At 39.0% G+C, this 20,513-nt stretch overlaps 1 protein-coding gene across 23 annotated transcripts in view; it reads left to right on the top strand.

The window, feature by feature from the left end:
- Positions 1-20,513, top strand: part of ELAVL2 (ELAV like RNA binding protein 2) — a 132,339-nt gene that overhangs the window by 61,040 nt on the left and 50,786 nt on the right. For 19 of the 23 annotated variants that reach the window (XM_081066365.1, XM_081066358.1, XM_081066377.1 and 16 more), the window contains one exon: positions 1,244-1,487. In XM_081066365.1, coding sequence (XP_080922491.1) covers positions 1,259-1,487 — 229 coding nt within the window. In that variant the 5' untranslated portion in view covers positions 1,244-1,258. The remainder of the gene's footprint in view (positions 1-1,243; positions 1,488-20,513) is intronic. The other 4 variants (XM_081066356.1, XM_081066364.1, XM_081066357.1 and 1 more) reach the window with 1 other exon arrangement.

A 20,513-nucleotide genomic window follows, 5' to 3' on the forward strand; every position in this document is an offset into this window, starting at 1 on the left:
ATTTTGAGAAGTTTTTCTTTTTGTTTTTGTTTTTTTGTGGAGATGAGAGATGTACTGGATGAAAGATGAAAGATAATCCTTTCAGGGAAGATTTGATGTTTGGATTCTCCCACAATCTTGGCTCTCTAAAGTAGATCACTGTTGGAAGATGGTTTTAGAAAATTGGGGGCTGTGCTTTGTGACTCTTTTGCTCAAAAAGCATAGGATTGATTTTTAGGAAACTAGATCTGAATTTTCTTAATCAGTGATTTTTAGAGAAGGCTGAACAGTTTGAGACCATTCCCCCCAACTCTGCTAGTTATCCTGTATTTGGAGTTTATAGATGTACTTTACACAGGCTTACGTGCTCAAATGAAAAGTCCTTGGGCTGGTCTGTTTGGAAAAATTGATATATTTACGTTGTTGTTGTCTCAATGGACTGGATAGGCTTTTTTTTTTCCCCTATGTCAGAGTCAAGGCAAAATATCATATTGAATTGTTTGGGGATTTTATTTTGATCAGTTGCCATGTTGGTGATCCTTAGCTGCAAAGATTGATGAGAATGGCTTGTTAGATTCTACAAGGTCCACTAAGTATTCATAGTTTCTTTCCCAAGTTATCCTACAAATCCTTTTCACGTCCTAACATACATCTGATATTTTATTATTTCTTACCAACAGTAGGGGTATAAGATATTGTCAATCAAAAACATTTTCAATATGTAACCAAAACAGTACATGTTGACAAATTTGTATTTTTTAAAGTACTCTTGCTCCTTGCTTTTAAGTTAATGGATATCTGACAGTTTTAGTATATTGAAACACTTAGGCTAGCTTAAAATCTCTTCAAAGTTAGGTAGACCATTTCTTGGTTTGTTTTTGGTAGCATGTTAAGCACTTTTTTTATTTTCTAATGTGATTTTTAGTCAGGGTTCAATTCTGTGCCTTATGGTACTAAATTTTCTCAAGTCTGTGGACACTGCAGGTGAGTAAGGGTATGTGAGTAGACCCAGAAATGTGGTTCTAGAGAATGTTTAAGATTTACATTGTGCTTATGTGCATGTATGGAAAGTGTATGTGACAGTATAATTGTGATATTAATTGAATAGCTTAATAATGAAGCAAAAATTAGCGTACATGTTGCACTTTTTGTTGAGTCTTTGTTGTAATTTCAGTAGAACGACTTGTGTTTAAATTTTTGGATGGCATCTCTCAATAGTTTGTGAAATATGAATTCTGACATTTCTTATTTTCTCTGTTTTTAGCAGGTAATTGCTGCCATGGAAACACAACTGTCTAATGGGCCAACTTGCAATAACACAGCCAATGGTCCAACCACCATAAACAACAACTGCTCGTCACCAGTTGACTCTGGGAACACAGAGGACAGCAAGACCAACTTAATAGTCAACTACCTTCCTCAGAACATGACACAGGAGGAGCTCAAGAGCCTTTTTGGGAGCATCGGTGAGATAGAGTCCTGTAAGCTTGTAAGAGACAAAATAACAGGTACGTAGTTTTATACAGGTTATTCACATTTAAAGGACTGCGTTTCAAGGTGTGAGAAAATAATACGTTTACTGCTTGTAAGTCAGTCAGTGCTGCAGTTTTGCACATGGAGGGATTCTCTCTGTTACTGACTACAGCAACAGTATGAAACTTGGTTCTGAGAATTTTGTTTTTCTTTTAAAGCATAAAATTGTTTTACGGACAGTAGGCATATATTATAATGAGACTTTTATATGCTCTGAACCATACAATAACATCTTTGAAAAATGTTTTAAAAGTGAGTGTGTCTGGGGCAGCAAGTGTCATGTTAACCTTTAGTTTTTAGTTCCCTGAGCTTACGTGATGTAGCATTTTAGCAATGAGATGTAAGAATACTATTGTGTTGGGAGAGGGGAAAAGCCTGTTTAAATGTCTTTTCCCTTAAGTCTGTATAGTCCTTCTGCTTATATGTGAACAGAGTAAACGGTAATACTTACCTTGTCGATGTATAGCCATTGGCACTGATAAAATTTGTATAGCACAATCTTACTTTCTGTTCTTTGATGAGGAAAGGAAAAAGTACTGAGTGCTCCTCTTATCATAAAGATAATAAAAGGATAGGTTATTGGGCCTTCAATAATAGTACCTTTTGAATGGCAGTGGAAAATCTCTGTAGTATTTTGTAAGATTTGACTAAACTTTTAGAATAAGCCAGAACTTAATTTGGAGCATGTTCTTTAGATAGAAGGGTTAATGCTTCCTGTAGGAGTTTTCAGACACTGAAAATAGGAAGTTAAGGTGTAAACACATCGTCCATAGCTTTTTCATGGGTGTTGTTAAAGTTGAGGAATGGTGCATATCAAATTGCTTTACATGGCTTTACAAAAATATCATCTTGCTTTACAAAAATATAAAACTAAATACTTGAAGTGAGTAAAGGATACTTAAGGACAGTGTGATGAGTTGGACCAGGAGTCTGAACGTTAGTCATATGACCTTGGGTAAATCAACTTTTGGTTTCAGGTTTCCCTTGGTAAAATCAGGTAGGGGGCAGAGGAAGGGGTCCCTCTAGGTAATTTTTGAGGTCAATTTTGACTTGTTTTGAGGTGGTACCTTTAGGTGTTCTTTTATCACGACAGCAGGGCTTATTCTCTCCAAGCTGAGTGAGTTCTTCGAACTGTCACCGGGGGTTGGCCATACAATCATTTTCTTGAGCTACAGATTGAGGTTCACAGAGAGAATTTATTGAAATCAAGCAAATCAAGTAAAAACTAAGTGAAACCTCATTGTCATCAATCTATACTTAATAATTATATTCTAGCAAATTATGGTACTTAGAAGTTCACCATGATGTCATTAAGAAGTTTTGTTTTTTGTTTGGATGAGATTTTTTTTTTCCATTTGCATTTCCAAAATCTCTGTAGTATATGTGAAATTTATGTAGTATATGTGAAATTTTACAACCTCTTTGATATAAATGACTGTGATAAATGGTACGCAGGCTGTGACATAAATGATGTGATTCCTGGCTTGATTGTTTGGTGTTTCTACCTACCTTTAAAAAAATGATGCTTGAACAAGTCATGTAAAAGTCACATTCTCATGTTGTGATGCTGGGAGCAGAAGGAAATATTAAATCATACATCCTTTGTATTAGACATTTTTCATAGGAAACATTTCAAAGATTTTCATCTCTCATTTTGGTCAGTCTTGAATGATTTTATTCTTTCATAAACTTTTTACTAGGGCTGTTATGTGTTGCAAATGGATAAATTTGAGTTGTGTATCTCCACACCCTTTCCTTCTTGGCATTAGTATGGTGGACATTGGTGATAGAACAGGGGTTATCCGAAATACACAGTTAGATACTGGCAAATTGCACTAATATTTGTTGTCCATTTCTTTCACCCCCCACCCCCTCCCCATTGTCTTTTCAGTGAGCGAGGCTAACAGAGTTTTCTACTTTGGTAAAATTAATGTTTGAAATCTCTGGTAAGCAAGCGGAGTACCCAAGAAAATCCATGGTGAGCATGAGGGTGGAAAGATGTTTTCTACACTTCCTTCCATGAGATATAAACACTCCTCAAAATGAGTGTTACCTTTGATGGACAAGTTTGAGAAATGCTGCCTTCCATGGTTTCCTATTGAAGATCCATAATGCAGATTGTTAGCACATTAAAAACTATGTTAAAAACCCTGCTGTTCCCCAGCCTCATTTGACCATAGAACTCATTTGGGGGGCTATCCCCCCCACTCGGTTTCTGTTGAGCAAGTCACTATAAAAGCTTTTGAAGTCGTTTTGTTAACAGGTTATCAGACAATCTGAACAGGTTATCAGACAATCTGAAACTCTTCCGTAACCTTTTCATATCAATAAAATATGAGCATGTTTCAGAAAATGAAAATCCATGATAATGAACTATAAATTAAAAAGCTGAGTAGGCAAGTCTGAATACAAAGGACCTCTTCTTCTAGTCCCCCTATTTTGATTTGGCCCACTGACATCTTATCCTTAGTATGCGTTAAAATGGTGCTCAGATGGTCTGACTCATTTAGCCTCAAGAGTAAATTACCTTAGGGGTTTTTTGTTTTGTTTTTTTGTTTTTAAATTTGAGTTTCTTAGTAAATGTTTGTATTGAACAAAATAGACTAGTAAATGGCAGATTTCTAAAACTGGGTTTTGAATTGTTGCACTTTGCAATGTGGGCATATCTTCCTAAGAAGCTATTATTAAAATTTGTCTAGAAAGGTTTGAAAGAATTTGGGAGGATTTTGACCCTACCCTGTGGTATTTAGCATTAGCCAGCTTACACAGTTTCTCAGTATACATTTTTAGGGTCAAATTAGAGTTCCTTGGTCCCGCTCTAATTATCCAATTTATCCTACCTCTTGGGGAGCTTTTGGGCCAGAACTTTATATTCCGATTTTGTAGGAGGTGAGCATTAATTGGGTTGTAAGAAAACTCTGGGATCATTCTTTGGAAAGAAAATTTAAGTCCTTCCTTTTCACTTTTCTTAAATCTTTTCTTAGGTAGTGCTGAATTGGGAAACTGTATCTCAGGTACAAAAATATCTAGTTAGAAAAATGTATGCCTCTTTCCTAAGTCCTAAAAGAGTATGTAATTTTTAGAATGTGTTGGTGTTAACAAATTAATGTCGCTATTTTGATAGAATGAGGATTAGGGAAATACATTAAGACACGTGTTCAGTAGCAAATACAATAATCTTATCTCTGGACTAAATTCTGTTTACTCTGTTGTTTTGTAGGCCCTCTCTTTGGGCTTGTCCCCAGTTTTATGCTTCGTGCTGTTTTCCTGTCTATCGGCATTCATCATGAGACGCTCCTGCTGCCTGTACAGCTTAGCTGACATCCGTGCCTCCCTTTGAGTTCTTAAATGCACTTCAGAGTCCTTGACACCTGCTGATGCTGCATTCTAGAGAAGGGAAATGGATTTTATGATGCAAGGAATGAATAATAGAGCGTTAAGAGTTAGAAAAGCCCTTGAGGTGACTGTAGCCAACTCTCTCGCTTAACAGGAGATGAGAGGCCTAGGTTGGCTGAAATCACTAGTCCAAGACCACATGGCTATTCAGTGGTAGAATGGGGACCAGAATTCTGGTTTTCTGATCCCTTCCTGGGACATTTTCTCCTTGCTTCTTTGGAGTCCAGAACTCTTAAAAAATTAAGCACAATACCATCTAATAAATTTATAGTGAGACATACAGCTTGTACAGGGTCACTGAGGGGCATCTTCTGGCGAGTTTGTCTTCTTCAGAAGGGAAAAGATAGATTTTTGACAAATACACAGAATGAACAAGAACATTCATGCCTCTGAAGAAACTTTATAGCTTCTCTAGAAACTTAATAATCTATGGTTGTAAATTTGGATATTCTAGCCCAGTGGTTCCAAATCTGGATGTACATCCTCACCTGAGGGAGTTTTTAAAAATGCAGATTCAAGGGGCCTTGGAAGTCTTGTCTCCAGGGGTGATTTTGATGGGCAAGCAAACAGTTTGGGGGGGGTCACAGTCTTTTGAGGGATACGGTCAGTAGATTGTACCTGCAATGGAATCCCTGGGATGACTGCTGAAAATGCAGGTTCCAGGGCCCTGCCCCGACCTACTGAATCAGAATCTCTATAGGCAGGGCTGGAACGTTCCAGTTGCCTGGGCATTATCCATTTCTTTCCCTGAACATTTTGCAGGAAGCTAGAACCGGGGATTTCCAGTTTTGCCTGAATTCTGGCTGGAGGTGGGTGGGAGCGGTGTTATAACTTCAGTGCCTAATTCTATGGCAAACTAAGATTCAATTGCTGTTCCCTCCCCAGCTTTGGTCTCTGGGTTAATTTCTGGGGTTTAGGAGTGGAGATGTTGAGTTTACAAGTCATTGGGCTGTGTCTTTATTGACCCCCTTACCTGTCCTTGAAAGTGTGTGTGTGTGCACGCGCGCATGCGCATGCATGTGTGTCCAAGTAAGTGTGCTTTGCAGTTAGTTTTCAAAACTCCAGGATAGCTTGTTCTGTTGTTACTTTCACTTCTAAAAGAAGACAGAGCATTACAGTTAGTTGAAGACCCAAGGTAATGAGTGTTGCTGTTTCTTTTAAATCTTGGTGTGATGGCTTCATTCTTACCCTAGGTATTGTTTGAGGTGGGCCCTATGCTGACCCCATCAGCTGCCAACTAGATGCTTCCAGACCAAAGGAAAAACAAAGAGCAAAACAACCAACCAAATACTAACTATGGGGCCCAAGGAGGGACTTTGCCAACGTGGATTTCCTTTGAATGGATGGTAACACGCAGGCCTCCTTTCTTTTTTTTAGGTCTTCTGTGTTAACATCTTTTTTTATATGAAGGTTCTTAGCTGGGTTTAACTTATGTCTGTATTGGTTCTTGAGAACATTAATGTTAGTTTTGATCCTGGTTTATTTGATCAGAATAATGTGATTTTTCAAACTTCATTTTAATGGTGTGGTATTCTCCCTTCCACTTTTTGAAAACAGCTACAGTCTAGCTCCTCGGGATTGAAACAGATAAGTGGTATTTTATTGGTCTAATAAAATATCTTCAAAATTTAATAGTTTTATTTACTGGGATGAAGTCAGTCATCATGGTGAGCCTGAGGCTGTTTTGATGAACATGAACTTGCAAAGGTGATTGTACGTGTCAGTTATAATCTTAAGGTCAGCTGTTAGGTATCAAGAGATCAAGAATTCTGATTCTGGTGGACAAGTAGTTAAAAAGAGCAAAGTGGGTGGCTGAGGGGTGGTGGCTTAAACACTTCACTTTGCAGGCTCGGGGTGCTATTTAATTAGACATTTGGCAGAAAGGCAGGAAACCTGTGGCCAGGTTTTCGTGAAACAAGATAACTTGGCTACACAGGATAACTGTTTTGGTCCCTACCGTGTGGGTATAACACAGTTGAGCATGGCTATCCAACATTATAGTAGCTAAATTTTTATACAGTGAAATTTCTGTATCTTTAAATCTAAATATTTTTCCATCGTACATTTGTCTTTTCCAAAGATCATGGCTAATCAGTCATTTTAAAAAATGATGTGATCACTATAGAAACTTTTTATAAAGTTTTGGGGGGAAACTTGAAAATTGTTTCTTCTAGGTTCATTCCCCCGGCCCCTCCTTCAAACCTTGAACTGGGGTGTTCTATAGAGCAGTTTTCACTGTCACTGTGGAATAATTTAGATGCAGAATTTCAAGATGATGAAATTAGACATTTATAAAATTTAAGAAATTAAAGTTTTTTTACCATTGTCAGGCAGGGAGGATAGACTTTTCTTCTACCCTCTTTATTTAAGTCTCAGGCTCCAAGTCACTGAACCTAACAAAAGACAGATTATACAAAGTTATATGTCAGTTTTCAGTGTCACTGTTGAATAATTTAGATGAAAAATTTCAAGATGATGAAATTAGACATTTATAAAATTTAAGAAATCAAATAAAGTTCTTTTCCATTGTCAGGGAGGATAAACTTTTCTTCAACCCTCTTAGTTTAATTCGCAGTCTCCAAGTCACTGAACCTAACAAAAGACAGATTATACAAAGTTGTATGTCAGTTTTATCTCAATAAACCTGGTGGGGCGGGGGGGGGAGATTAAAAGGAGGAAAGGCACACAGTATTTATTAATATTGTAAGTGCACTGGAGTTTACAGGTAATAATTGAAATTCAAAGAAGTTATGGGAGTTAGTCATGGGGGCTTATATTCCATTTTAACAAAAGAAAGTGGGTTTGGGCTCTGAGGCATGGTCCATTGTGGGGAAGTGACCAGGAAGTATGTGGGGAAACTAATGGAAGATTCCAAACTATCTTAGCACAGTTTGTTTATACATCTTGTTGTCGACTTCTATCTTCGGTGGTGAGAATGACGCTCTTCCTGGTAAAGGAGAGGAAGACATCTTCACTCATAAGGCAATTTATGACCTGCTTTTAGGCAGAACACAGGAGAGCAGAGAATCTTTCTTGTGTCTGTTGATTCTTAATTGCCTTCAGCTCAAAATTATCTTTATACTATGTGGCATATTTGGGGTGGTACATTTTGCACTCCTTCCGCATGAAATACGTTAACTCTCCATTAGCAAACCTAAATAGAAAAGATTCTTTGTATATCCTATAGTAATAAAACCTTAAATGGCTAGGTGCTGGGAAGCAAAAGCATCTATTGTGAGGATATTGAAAGTCTGAAACAGAATCATTCCTGGTTAATTTGTAAATCACCTGGATTTTTGTTTCTCTGATTTCATGATGTTGATACTTGTGTTACCTTATATTTTATTCCATTAGAAGCCATTATGGAAGGCAGTCTGGTGGTTCCTCAAAAATTTGAGAATTACCATATGACCCAGCAATCCCTCTCCTGGGTATATATCCAAAAAAAATCTGAAAACATTTATCTGTAAAGATATACGTGCTCCAATGTTCATTGCAGCTTTATTTACAGTGGCCACGACATGGAAGCAACCAAAGTGTCCTTCGATGAGATAATTGGATAAAGAAGATGTAGTATGTATACACAATGGAGTACTGATTGCTCTGCCATAAGATGAAACAGTGCCATTTGCAAAACCATGGATGGCTCTTGAGATTATAATACTAAGTTAAATAAGTCAGACAGAAGAAGTTGAAAGCCATATGACTTCACTGATATGTGGGATATAAAACTGAAAGCAACAAAGGAACAAGACAAAGAAACAAAAACTCATAGACACAGACAATACAATAGTTCAGTGGTTACCAGGGGTTAAGGGGGAAGGGAGTGGTATATGAGGGTAAACGGGGTCAAACACATGGTAATGGAAAGAGAACTGATTCTGGGTGGGGAACACACAATGTGACACAGAGATGATGTGTTATAGATTTGTACACCTGAAACCTGTGTAATTTGACTATTGTTACCCCAATAAATTTTAATTAAAAAAAAAAAAGAAAGAAATGAAGACAAGTGTTGCAACTTTCAAGAGCTGGTTACTACTTTTCCAACAGCCTTTTAATAATATTTACTGGGGAAATGAGGTTGAACCCATTGTGTAAATAAAGTTTAGGAGTGTTGAGTCTGTACATTCTTGGCCCGTGTCACTGGGACTTGTAAAATGACCGTATTTGTCTTGCCTGTTGATTAGGATTGCACGCCTTTGACTGTTCGTTCCTGTGTTACTTTGATACAAAACAGATTTTGGTAATGTATTCAAATTCAGTAAAATACATTTGAAGTTCTTTTGTAAGGATTCCCCTCTTAAAATTTAGCAAGGTATGAGTGCTTGTGTGCTTGCTATTTGGTATTCCAGACCTTTTTACACTGATTTTTCTTTCTTTCTAGTTTTTGTTTACTTTTGCGTCAGGAGATTGGTGGTATAGAATAGAAACCATTTTCAATTTATTATTTAGTGGCTGTCATAGTAATGATGGAAAAATGTAGATGAGAAAGAAGATGGTGAACTAAATGGGAGAGGATAAAGAACAATTAAATCGGTACAGGACTTCTTTTTATAATCTGCAGAATGTTAAAATCCTATTTCTCCTCAGGTATGAAATTGACTTATCCACTCTAGCACCCCCCCCCTCCCCAATTTCATGATGTAGTACAAAAATCATCCTGTTTTTCTTTTGATGGTTTTTATTCTGTTTTAGTACCTTAGCACCAGCCTTTTTTTTTTTTCAGTTCTCTAAATTATGACTAGAGCAAAGCATTTTTATTTTGTACCTATTGGAACATTTCCTTTTAAATATTTCCTGAACAGAATACTAGTTGATCATTGAAGCTAAAGCTGTGTTTCAAAATTTGCCAACTTCTTTTGAGCTTGTTCTGAGTTAACTGACTTTGAGTGGAGTCTGCTGCTGCTGCTACTGAATTTGGAGAGCTGTGGAAACCCTCAGAGTATGCCTTTCCAACTAAAAAGGTCAACTTAAAAATTTTTTCCCCCTGGCATTTTACTTGCGTCACTTGGTTTTGTCAACCCTATACAGTGGCACGTTTAGCATGTTTTACTCCTTCATGTATTTGGTTTAGCTTCTAAAAATTTTAGAATATTTTGACACCATGGTATGTCCCTTCTATTGCTAAGAAATCTCATCAAATGTTTTTTGAGGAGCTCTAAGCTGTAAAAGTAGCATTGGCAACTCTTCCAAGTATTGTGAAGAAAAAAGATCCTCAGTTAAAACTCTTTTTGTGATTTAACTACTGAATAATCTCATACATCGGGCATCAGCTTTAGCTGATTGAGGGGTGATCATTCTACATTGTTCTAAATTAGAAGAAAGGTTCTTATTCTGTATGCTTCCTTCAAGGAAAAACAAATGCAAGATGGCAATATTTAACTTTGTGTTTATAAGCATTCCATCACATCTTTCCCTGTGAAATGGACTTGAAGTGGTGGTAGGATTTACGGAACTCCTGTGTACACTAGGGTTGTTTTTGCTAAGTTTGGGATCAAGTTCCTGGGATTAGCATTGAAACAAAATGCCTGCTACTTTTTACTCCCCATTAGGGAGGTGGCCTAATGAGCACTAGGTTTAGAGGTTTTAGCCTAGAAAGAACAAGTTGTACTTGTTCAAATCCCAGGTTAACCACTTACTTGTTGTAATGTAGCCTTACATGAGTCATTTGACTCTGAACTTGAGTTTCTTCCATAAAAAGTGCCTAGCATACAGGGGTCCTCCTATCCCCTTCTTACCAGTTAATACTTATTCAGTTACTTGACAGTTGCACTCTTTTCCTTGGGTAAACCGATTTTTGGAAAAAATTTCCAAATTGATCTGTTGTCTTAGAATTTTTATAGTTTCTCATGATGTGGGAATAATGCAAAGGTAATTTTCTATTCCTTTGCTTTCTAGGTGATTTGACCAACACAATTGGTTTTCTAGGGGTGGGGCAAAGTGGGACTAGGCAGAACAAGGCAGGACTTAGGAGCCCAGGAAGATGATTAATGATATTATCGCAGCCTCTGTGAACTTGTGCACTGGCGTGTGGAGTTATTGCTGTGTGGTATTGTGTGAAAGTTACTCAGAATGAAGGAGCTTCACTTAAAATATGAAGGTACTCTCAGCCAAGCTTCCTTATTGGACGATTATTGGCCTGAAAGATCAGTCAGCAAGTTGTTAAATTGAGCCATGAGGTATTGGTTAAATAAAAACGAACTGGAGGCTTTTTTATTGACATCTTTTTCCTTCAGATTAATGCCCCTTTAATATAAATTGTAAATACTCTTACAAATATTCTGATTTCATAAAGTAAGATTTTCAACTAGGGAAATGCAGAGAGCTATGTGTTTGGTTGTTAAGAAGCCCAATATTCCTGTTGTGTTAGCAGATCAGAGGACTTAGGAAAGAAATTGCTGTCCCTTTTTTTCCTTTCTGTTGAAATATTCATTGAAAAGATGTAAAGCCTTGCTTTATTCAGTCATCACAGACTTTACAGATTTCAGTTTGTATAAGGAGGGCGGTGATTTCCATGAGGGCATGGTTAACTTAGCAGATGCAATTTTACATCTTGTTTTCCTTTTTTTTTGTTAAGTCCTTATGCATATTGTGAATTAGAGTTTATTTTTAGCTCTTAATGAGTTCTTTTCTCATCATTGTACTTTTTGTTGGAACTGTGTTTTCTACATAATGCACTGATTTTGAAGGGAGAGTGTTTATGGCTCACAGTCCCTGTAATCCACCCCCAATCTGCCCTCCAGTTCAGCTAAAATTTTCATTTTTATGTCTCAGTGATAGATCTGGTTGCTTATCTACCTTGTAGAGTAGATGTGTAGATGCCCTGACTCTTCATAACCTATTTGACCTTCAGGCTTTATCCTGAGAAAGTCAAAGGCTCCCTTTAAAGCAGTGTTTAAAGGAGGCATAGCTTCCTGTAAGCAGGTAAACAAGAATCATTTCATTGGATTCGAGCTCATTGAGCCTGAGAGAACAACTTTGTTCCCTCACGTTTTGATGCCTTAAATACAGTCCTCAGGAGTCCCTGGTCAGTAACACCCAGGCAGTGTCTTCGAATCCTTCCCAGCTCTGGTACTGGTCCCTGAGAGCTCTTTTCATACCACTAAAATGAATTCCAGTTTTCTGTTCGTCCACTTTAAAATGTGTCTCATTAGGCTGGTTATGGTGTGTCAAACTCATTGACGCCTCTCCTCATGTAAAAGAAAGGATCTCTCCTATATGATTTCTGAAGTACTATCTAGCTCTGGAATTCTGTGACTTTCTCTTTTGTGAACCTAACTGCCAAGGTAGCTCTTAAACATCCTGTCCGGATTCCATGTAGCAAACAGCCTGTTACCTGCTCAAGCAGAATGATTTGGGATCTAACATTTTAACCTCAAGATGTTAAACCAGGTTTGTTTTTAGACCCTTCTATTCTTAGTGTTTCTGGGCCTTTGTTTCAGGGGTGAGTGTCTTCATTCGTGTATAATAAGATTAAAATACAGAATTGGCAATCCTGATTTGTGACTGTTTTATAGCGATACATTTCTTTTTGTAAGTGCTGGAAATCAGAAGCCTTTGCAGAAAGGCATGATAATGTATGGTGTATTATATCCCCAAATCCATATTCTAGAGTGTTAAAAATGGGACTAGATGTGCTATTTAAAAGCACAATGTAGAATCTTTCGGGGCTTCACTTCCTTGCTGCTACTAGCAATTTTAGTTCGAGTGTTTATGGAAAACAACATTGGTGGCCGTAGCCATCAATGTAAAGAGGGCATCTAATATTATTTGCTGGCTTCTAGAGCAGGACAAGGTACTTAAGAGTCTCTTCTTTTTATTTATTTTTATGAGGAGTGCGATTGCAAATGGACCTACGTGAGTTTAGTGTATAAAACTCTTGGGTAGTTTTGGGTTGGTAAACTAAGGCAGCAAAGGGAGGAGTGAGGCTTAGCTTCTTCTCAGGACTAAGTTCTGCCACATGTACACACGTGGTGAGCAGCCCAAAGCGATCGGGACAGCTACTTTTCAAGCTTGATGAAGTCTCAGTTCTCTGCTCATTTTTAGGTCTTTCGATCCTACCTCCTATGAAATGTTCAGTTGAGGCTGACAACATGCCAGAGGCAGGGATCTGTACCCTCTGTTTGCATCACACAAAAAGAAAGCCTTCTAACCAGAGGTTAGACCCAGGATCATTTCACATTTAGGGGTTCTAGCCACAAGGGGACCAGTTACAAACGTTCTTGGATTTTTGTGTCCTGTTTATACAAAGGTGGGTAGTATCTCTAAACTAATTTAGCTCATCTACATACCTTGAATACCTTTACTCCGTTAATTTTACCAATGAGACCCCGTTTCTAACACTCATTACACTGATTAACAAATAACTACCTTAAGGAACAAAAACCCATTTTGACATTCATTATGCTAATTAGCAGAGAATGGGTTGTTGATTTAGCTGTAGATAGTAGATAGGCTTGCAGTAGTCACTTCTGGAGTTTGGCCCTTACTTGTATTAACTAGTTAACTACCCGTGGACTATATGCATTCACAATGGTGTGTTAGATGTCCATCCCTGGAATTAAAGTTTACACTGCTGGTGTTCCGGGGAACTTCACACTGATTGATACCAAACTGAAAAAAAAAAATTGTGGCTAAATATGCATAAGAAAATTTACCATTTTACCCATTTTAAGTGTACATCTACGTGGCATTAAGTACATTCACAGTGTTGTGCAACCATCAACACTGTCCATCCCTAGAACTGTTTCATCATCTGAAACGGAAACTTGAAACAGTAACTCCCCACCCACCCTGTCTCTCCACAGCCTCTGGCGGCCACCATTCCACTCTTTGTCTCTGTGAAGTTGTCTATTCCAGGTTCCTCGCGGAAGGAAAAAATGAAAGCATACATTTGTCATGCCCAAGTATTTAACAAATAAGTTAGAGTGATTGTTTCAGGAGAGCCTAGGATTTCCTTCTCTTTCCCCCTTCTTCCCCAGCATTCCTCTCCCCTCGACCCCCCAAAACAAAAGAAAACAAACCAGACCACACCACAAAAGCAACTGACCAGCAACCAAACAGAAACCCACAGGGCAGAGCCATTCATGTTTTAGATCATAGGAATGATTCTGCAGTAAAGGAAGCCTTAAGCATCTATATTTGAAGCAATTCTGGGACACAGATGCTAATGTGAGTTGCAGTTAGAGGCAGGTGGTCTGTGGCCTGTCTCTGCCTTTACATTATTTCAGATTCCTTGTTAACGAGTAGAGCAATCATCATTTTAAATTTTCGGTCTCCTATTTGGGCCTCCTGCCTTCTCTGTTGGCGTCAGCTAAATGCCTGCTGGCCATAGGGACATCATTTCACACTTAGTGACTGTGTTTATTTCAAATGTTGGCTATTGACAACTGAAGAGCAATTCCATGAGTTGAAACTTAGCAGAAAGCCTCCCCCAGGTTGTGCAAGTTTAAAATAATAAAGATAATGCTTCTTGTGGTTTAAGGTCTTAATTCAAGCCTCCAGTAGATTTTTCTTCTCTCCACTACCTACTTTGGCACCTACCGTTTGTGGGGAGCTTCCAGAGGCCTTATTGGGAAAAGGACGCTTTACCTCTGGAGCCGTAAGGTCTTGTCTGCGAATAGTCGTGAAGGTGACTCAAGCTGACTCAAGCTTACTGTGTGGCAGTCTCGTCTAAGAATCCTGGGCATGCTCCAGAATGCCAGCCAGTGTTGCGTACTTGATGTCAAGGTGGGGACAATATGTTGAGGAGCTCCCGAGTCACAAAATACTGCTAATGTGTCTTACGGTGGCGCCTTATTGTTGAGGAGGGGGAATAGATGTGGAGGGAACTGGTCAGACTCTGGAGAAGGATGCGAGTGTCCTAAACGGGCGGCTTGGTTTTTGAGCTGAGATTTAGAAGCAGTGCTCCCGATGTGCAGGGATGGTCTGGTCCACTAGTGATTGGTTGATTATTCCGTTTGGTGGTTAATCTTTGATGCAGTTTTTTTTTTGAACAGATACGGGAGAGTCATTTCTTTTTAGTTTGTATTGAGAAATTTGTAAGGCCCTTCAGGGATCCAAGAGGAAAATTGTCTCACTCTTTTATTAGTTCCATTCTGCTTTGGGGAGTTATCTTTCCTAATATATTGCTGGGGACGGGCCGGGGGGAGGTGTAATTCCAAAAGCCAGTGGAGTAGGTGCTCTCTGTTCTGCCTTCTTATAGGCAAGGGGTTAATATGAGTCCCACGTAAAATCAGTTAGGCATTTTCTCGCAGGACCTGGACTCTTAAATGATGGAGAGATGAGATGGTGATGGTGACCCGTGTCATCCAACTGTCTTGGCGCTGAGATGGTAGTGGTTCTTCCTACTTCTTTGCTCACTGGAGCCTGGTTCCCATTCCCTATTGATTCTGGAAACCGCTGTGCCTCTTCCAATAAATTCCCTTCAGCTAGTTAGCTAGAGTCAATTTGTATTATTACTTATGCTTTAGAATTCCAGTGAAACAATTCTTGTGCAGTTCCCCTTTCTATCTCTTTTATGTCAGAGTTAACTTTTCAACGCATCCAGAAGTAAACTTGTTGATTTTTTGTTGGTATTACTTTGACCCCTAAAACAGTAACTTTTGCAATTGCTTTGAAGTCCCAGCTTTGATCTTGCCATCTTTCCACCCAGGTCTGTTAAAGAAGATGCAGGTTCCCAACACCATCTGGATACCTTTGGAAGGCAACGCTGGAGCCGTCTTGTTTAGAACACAGCATTTGCCATTAGGCAGTTGTTTGAATCAAAATGGGAGATTGAGCCCTTTTCTGGTTTCGGATCGTAAGACACTTCCAGTCATTTGATTACCTTTCACACCTATATCATCCTAACTGGAACTTTTAGTCCTTCCTTGTAAATACCTAGTGTGATCAACTAGATTCTCGAAAGCATCTGTGACGTGGAAGAAGTTAAGCTGCATTCCAGAGTCATCAGGTACTCAGATGTAGTACTGTTGAATAGGGTCAGGGGTTATAATTATTGTTTGTTTGTTTGGAAGAGCTTTTGCCTCTCCTGATGGAGTTTGAGGCCTGTTGTTTGTTTAAGGACTAGCTTTCGCCTCTAACAAAACAGTTACCCCTTTTGCAGAATATGCTTCATTGCCAGTAGCCCTGCAAGATTGGCATCCTGACCATTTTCATTTTACAAATGTCTGTAGGGTCACAGTTTTCTCTCCTTTGAATTTGTCCTGTTTGTCATGGATGAACTGCCCCAGCACACTGCTTACTTGCCCCGAGACTTGTAGCTTTCAGGAAAACAAACACTATTGGTGAAGGAGTTTGTCTCTGTTTTGAGAGGTGTGTATGTGTGTGTATTTTATGAATAAAGTCACTTGTCTCTTTCAAATAGTTGACTCATTTGATTCACATTATCAGCGTTGGGGGGAAACCAGTGTTTTGATATAATCATGCAAAAATCCTAGGTGCAGTGAAGATCTTCCCTCCCAAGTTACCTCTTAGGGCTTCTCCTCCATTTCATTATGTTTCACGGTCAACTACGTTCCTTGACTTGTGACTGAGAACAACCTGAAGAATGGCTGAGATGACTAGCAGTAGTGGCATTTTCTGTGATCACGTAGCAGGTTTTTCTGGATGTTTTATCTCTAGCTTTTAATCTTCGGAGGTCAGAGGTGCTGGGTGACTCCTGGTGCGATAGCAGCTGATGAGAGCCATATGTACCTTGCAGAAAAGCAGGCTCGCCAGTGAATGACCTACATTTATTCTCTCTGCCTGCTTAGTCATCACTTGGTTAAAACCCTTTGGTGTCTAGCCTTGTGGGGGCACAGGTGTGCTTAGAGGTGTTGAAGCTCCCTGTCTTCGGGCGGCAGTGGTGTCCACCACCAGTATCGTTTTGGGGGACTTCAGTTCTCTTTGAAAAGATCAAATTCTGATTTTATCTTTATTTACAGTATATTTATTTCTCACTAGTCACTGATGCAGCATCATACCTGTAATGGCAAAAATATCCAGTCAATTTTATGTTCTTACCTTGCAACATGTTAAGATATTTATGTAAGATTAAAGGGTTGGAATGGGGTATCTGTTCAAGTAGCTTTAAGTAAAAACATGGGGTTGGGGAGAGGGCTGGGCTGACCAGGACACAACCAGGATTTTGGAAATAGTAAAGCAGATCTTTGAACAACACCTTAATTAGGTTGTAGATACTGCATTCAGAGAACAGCATTCCTTTGGGGATTGTAAAACTCTTCACTTAGCTACTGATCACTTGATTTGAGTTTTCCTAGAAATTCTGCTTCACTTTTTTGATCTTAGATGATAATGACAGAAGGACAATGAAGGAGCAAGTCAGCTTTGTAAGGAATAATGGAATCCCGGGTCTTGGGGCTGCAGTTGAGATTGGGAGGTAATAGTCATATGGTAAGATTGAAATTTTATCAAGGACAACCATTTGATGAAATTTGGTAACAAAGTTATCACTGTGATTAACCTTTAGATTTTTTTTGTTTCTGGATTTTCAATCAGACATCCTGAGAATTGCTAGGAGAGAGAAGAAATTGTGGGTTAATTTTCGTGTCTTAAGAGTGGAAGGACTAAAAATTAAGATGGCCAAGTAACGTAGAATAGTTAATTGAATTTTTAAATTACATGTTTCACATAATCTTTCATATTCTGGAGGCTTAAGAAAAATAATTCACCCCCTCCCTTTCTTCAAAAGAATGCTGTTTACAGCCAATAAATCTTTATCTGAGTCTTAAATTTCAGGCGTATCTGACTTTTTTTACACATACACAAGTAACTGTAGAAGATAAAGCTTTTTCAACATAGTACAAATTCTACTTTCTTTCATTTACATGTGTTTTTTTGTTTTTTTTTTTTTTTTAGGGAGGAGAGCAGGGGATCAAGAATCCAGATATGTGTCGAAGGCTTTGGGTTAAGGAAATGCATTTCAGTGTATATGTGTTTTCTTGCTAGGAAATACCTTGCTTGAGGAAAATGAGATTGGTAATCTAGGTCTAAGTGGAATACCTTAATGATGTTGGTGTTTATTAGAACTAGAAGAAGAAGTGAATTGATAGGTTGTATTATATTTGGGAATAGCGCTTGACTAGTGAGTAACTGGCAGGTTAAGATTTTTCAAGTTTTTCTCCAAATAAAGCAGATGAGATTGTAATATGTAACTATTGAATCCCCCTACTCCTTTACAAATAGCAAGGAAGAAATTGTCAGCAACCAAATAGGAAAACGCCTTGACACTAAATAAAGGCTATTGAGTACTGGAATGAATGGAAAGGCTAGCGTGTCATGGGATCTCGTATGAGTGCTGTACTTGTAATTGAATATGTAGCATTTTGTATAGCATTTTACAGCATTGCAAGCTCTTCAACAGGATGAATTCTAGTGCCCAGGTCTGAATTTATTTGTGAAACTTAACTTGACAAGGTCAAGGTCAAGGGCGATGGTGGAGTGAGAGGCATGCATGTCATTTAATAGATCTGGTCTCAGGGTTAGACATAAGGCTGGGTAGCAGGAGGCCTTCAACACCTAGCCCCCTTTTCTTTTTTAATATTTTTTTATTCAGGAAGAGGAACAGGACCTTTATTGGGGTACAGTGTACTTCCAGGACTTTTTCCAAGTCAAGTTGTTGTCTTAGTTGTGGAGGGCACAGCGCAGCTCCAGGTCCAGTTGCCGTTGCTAGTTGCAGGGGGAGCAGCCCACCATCCCTTGCGGGAGTCGAACCAAAACCTTGTGGTTGAGAGGACGCGCTCCAACCAACTAAGCCATTCTGGAGCTCAGTGGCAGCTCAGCTCAAGGTGCCGTGTTCAAGTTTAGTTGCAGGGGGCGGAGCCCACCATCCCTTGCGGGACTCGAGCAATTGAACTGGCAACCTTGTGGTTGAGAGCCCACTGGCCCACGTGGGAATCGAACCGGCAGCCTTTGGAGTTAGGAGCACGGAGCTCCAACCCTCTGAGCCACCGGGCCAGCCCCCTCCTTTTCTTTAGGAGACACTTTAGGGCAAAAAGATGGATTCTTCTGAATCACATACATTTTGCCACTGTCTTTGCCCGAATCTTGAAATGTGTTTGCAGAGTTGTTGTGTAAATGGCCCTGATAGCTGAGAGGCTCTGTCTGTAGAAGTTACGGCCCACATCAGATGGTCCTTAGTCCTGTGTAAATCTGGTGCTGTAAAAACACAGCACTTTCCCAAAGAATGAGACTCAGATAGGGGGAATAAGCAAGTAATACAGTAACTTCAGTGATGAGAGAAAGTATCGTTTTAAGAGTGCTTAAGATGAATTAAAGTTGAGGTGCTCTTCTTGAATGAAATTGTTTTTGTCAGCACCTTGTTCTAGATTCCTGGGTACTTGAGATGGTAAAATGGTAATAAAGATTACGTTTGTGTTTTGGTTTGTCGTGTTTCGTGGGAAAATGTAGCTAGAGTTAGTCGATGGTCAGGTGTAGTAAGATATGGAGTGCATTATTTGAATGTTTCTTGTTTAATGTGCTTCAGTCAGTAAAAGAAACTTCTGTGCTTCTCTAGTTGGGTGTGATGCTGAGATGGCCAGTGCCACACCACTTTTGTATGCTAATGAGTCATTGTCTAGGCAAAATCTGACAAGCACTTGCTTCTTAATCAGAGTGTTTATGTGAATTTTAAATTGGAGGATTACAGTAGCTAATCTTTCCAACTTCTAAACTAGGTGATTTTGGAAGAAGTGCTCCTGTGTAATACGAACGTGGCAATCATAGGAGCTAGACCACTTTTATTTTGCTCTTTAGAAGCCATCTGTTCATTGGTGGGCACATTGCCCTGTAGTCTCGGGGTAGTTTGCTGTAACGTAGCTTGTCCCTTTACAAAAATGAAATGGATATTTATTTCTGTCGAGGTACCTCTTTGACTTAATTTGTAGCCATGGTTTCCATCTGACCCTTAGCCTTAAACTTTTACCATACACAGCTCGGCTTCCTCTACAGATTGTGTTCCATTAAGGTTCTTTCCCCTCTGCTGCTTCAGAGAGGGCTTTGCTGAGCCCCTGGAAGCTGTGTTTGCAATATTTAAATAGGTTTCCTTTATAGTCAGCATTTATATCCTAACTTGCCCAAACACAATTGGTCTGTTTGGGGGTTTCTCCTAAGTATAAAAATCAGTGGTCTTGTGTGCTTATTTTAAATGGAGGGGGTAGGAAGATAAAACATGTTCCTTGTAGCCTCTTGGAAATGTAGCTGCCTTTCTTTATTAAATATGATGCAAATACCATGTCCTGTAGAGAGAAGGACAGTCGGGTTATTTATGCCTCACTCTTTGTGTCGACTGGGGACAGTGGATGTCCTGTGGAATTTTACTTCCTGTGTCTTTGCTAAAAATACCACTAATTTAATAAAGATTCCTTTTTGAAATAAAAAGAACTAAAGTGGAGAGTTGTCCCAGGTGGAAGCCTTGTAACGTATAGAGAGGATGCTTTATCACTGACACAGATGAGAAGGTAAAAGCATCCGTGTGTTTTTGCTTGAGTTGAAGCTCTTTTTTCTGATGTGATGCTTTCTGCTGCCCTCCTCTTGACTAACTCAGTCTTCGTCTTTTTTGACTTGCTGTCATCACGTTCCATGTGAAGGACTTAGGTATG

The sequence above is a fragment of the Rhinolophus hipposideros genome (assembly GCF_964194185.1).
Source record: "Rhinolophus hipposideros genome assembly, chromosome: 11".
Taxonomy (NCBI): Eukaryota; Metazoa; Chordata; class Mammalia; order Chiroptera; family Rhinolophidae; genus Rhinolophus; species Rhinolophus hipposideros.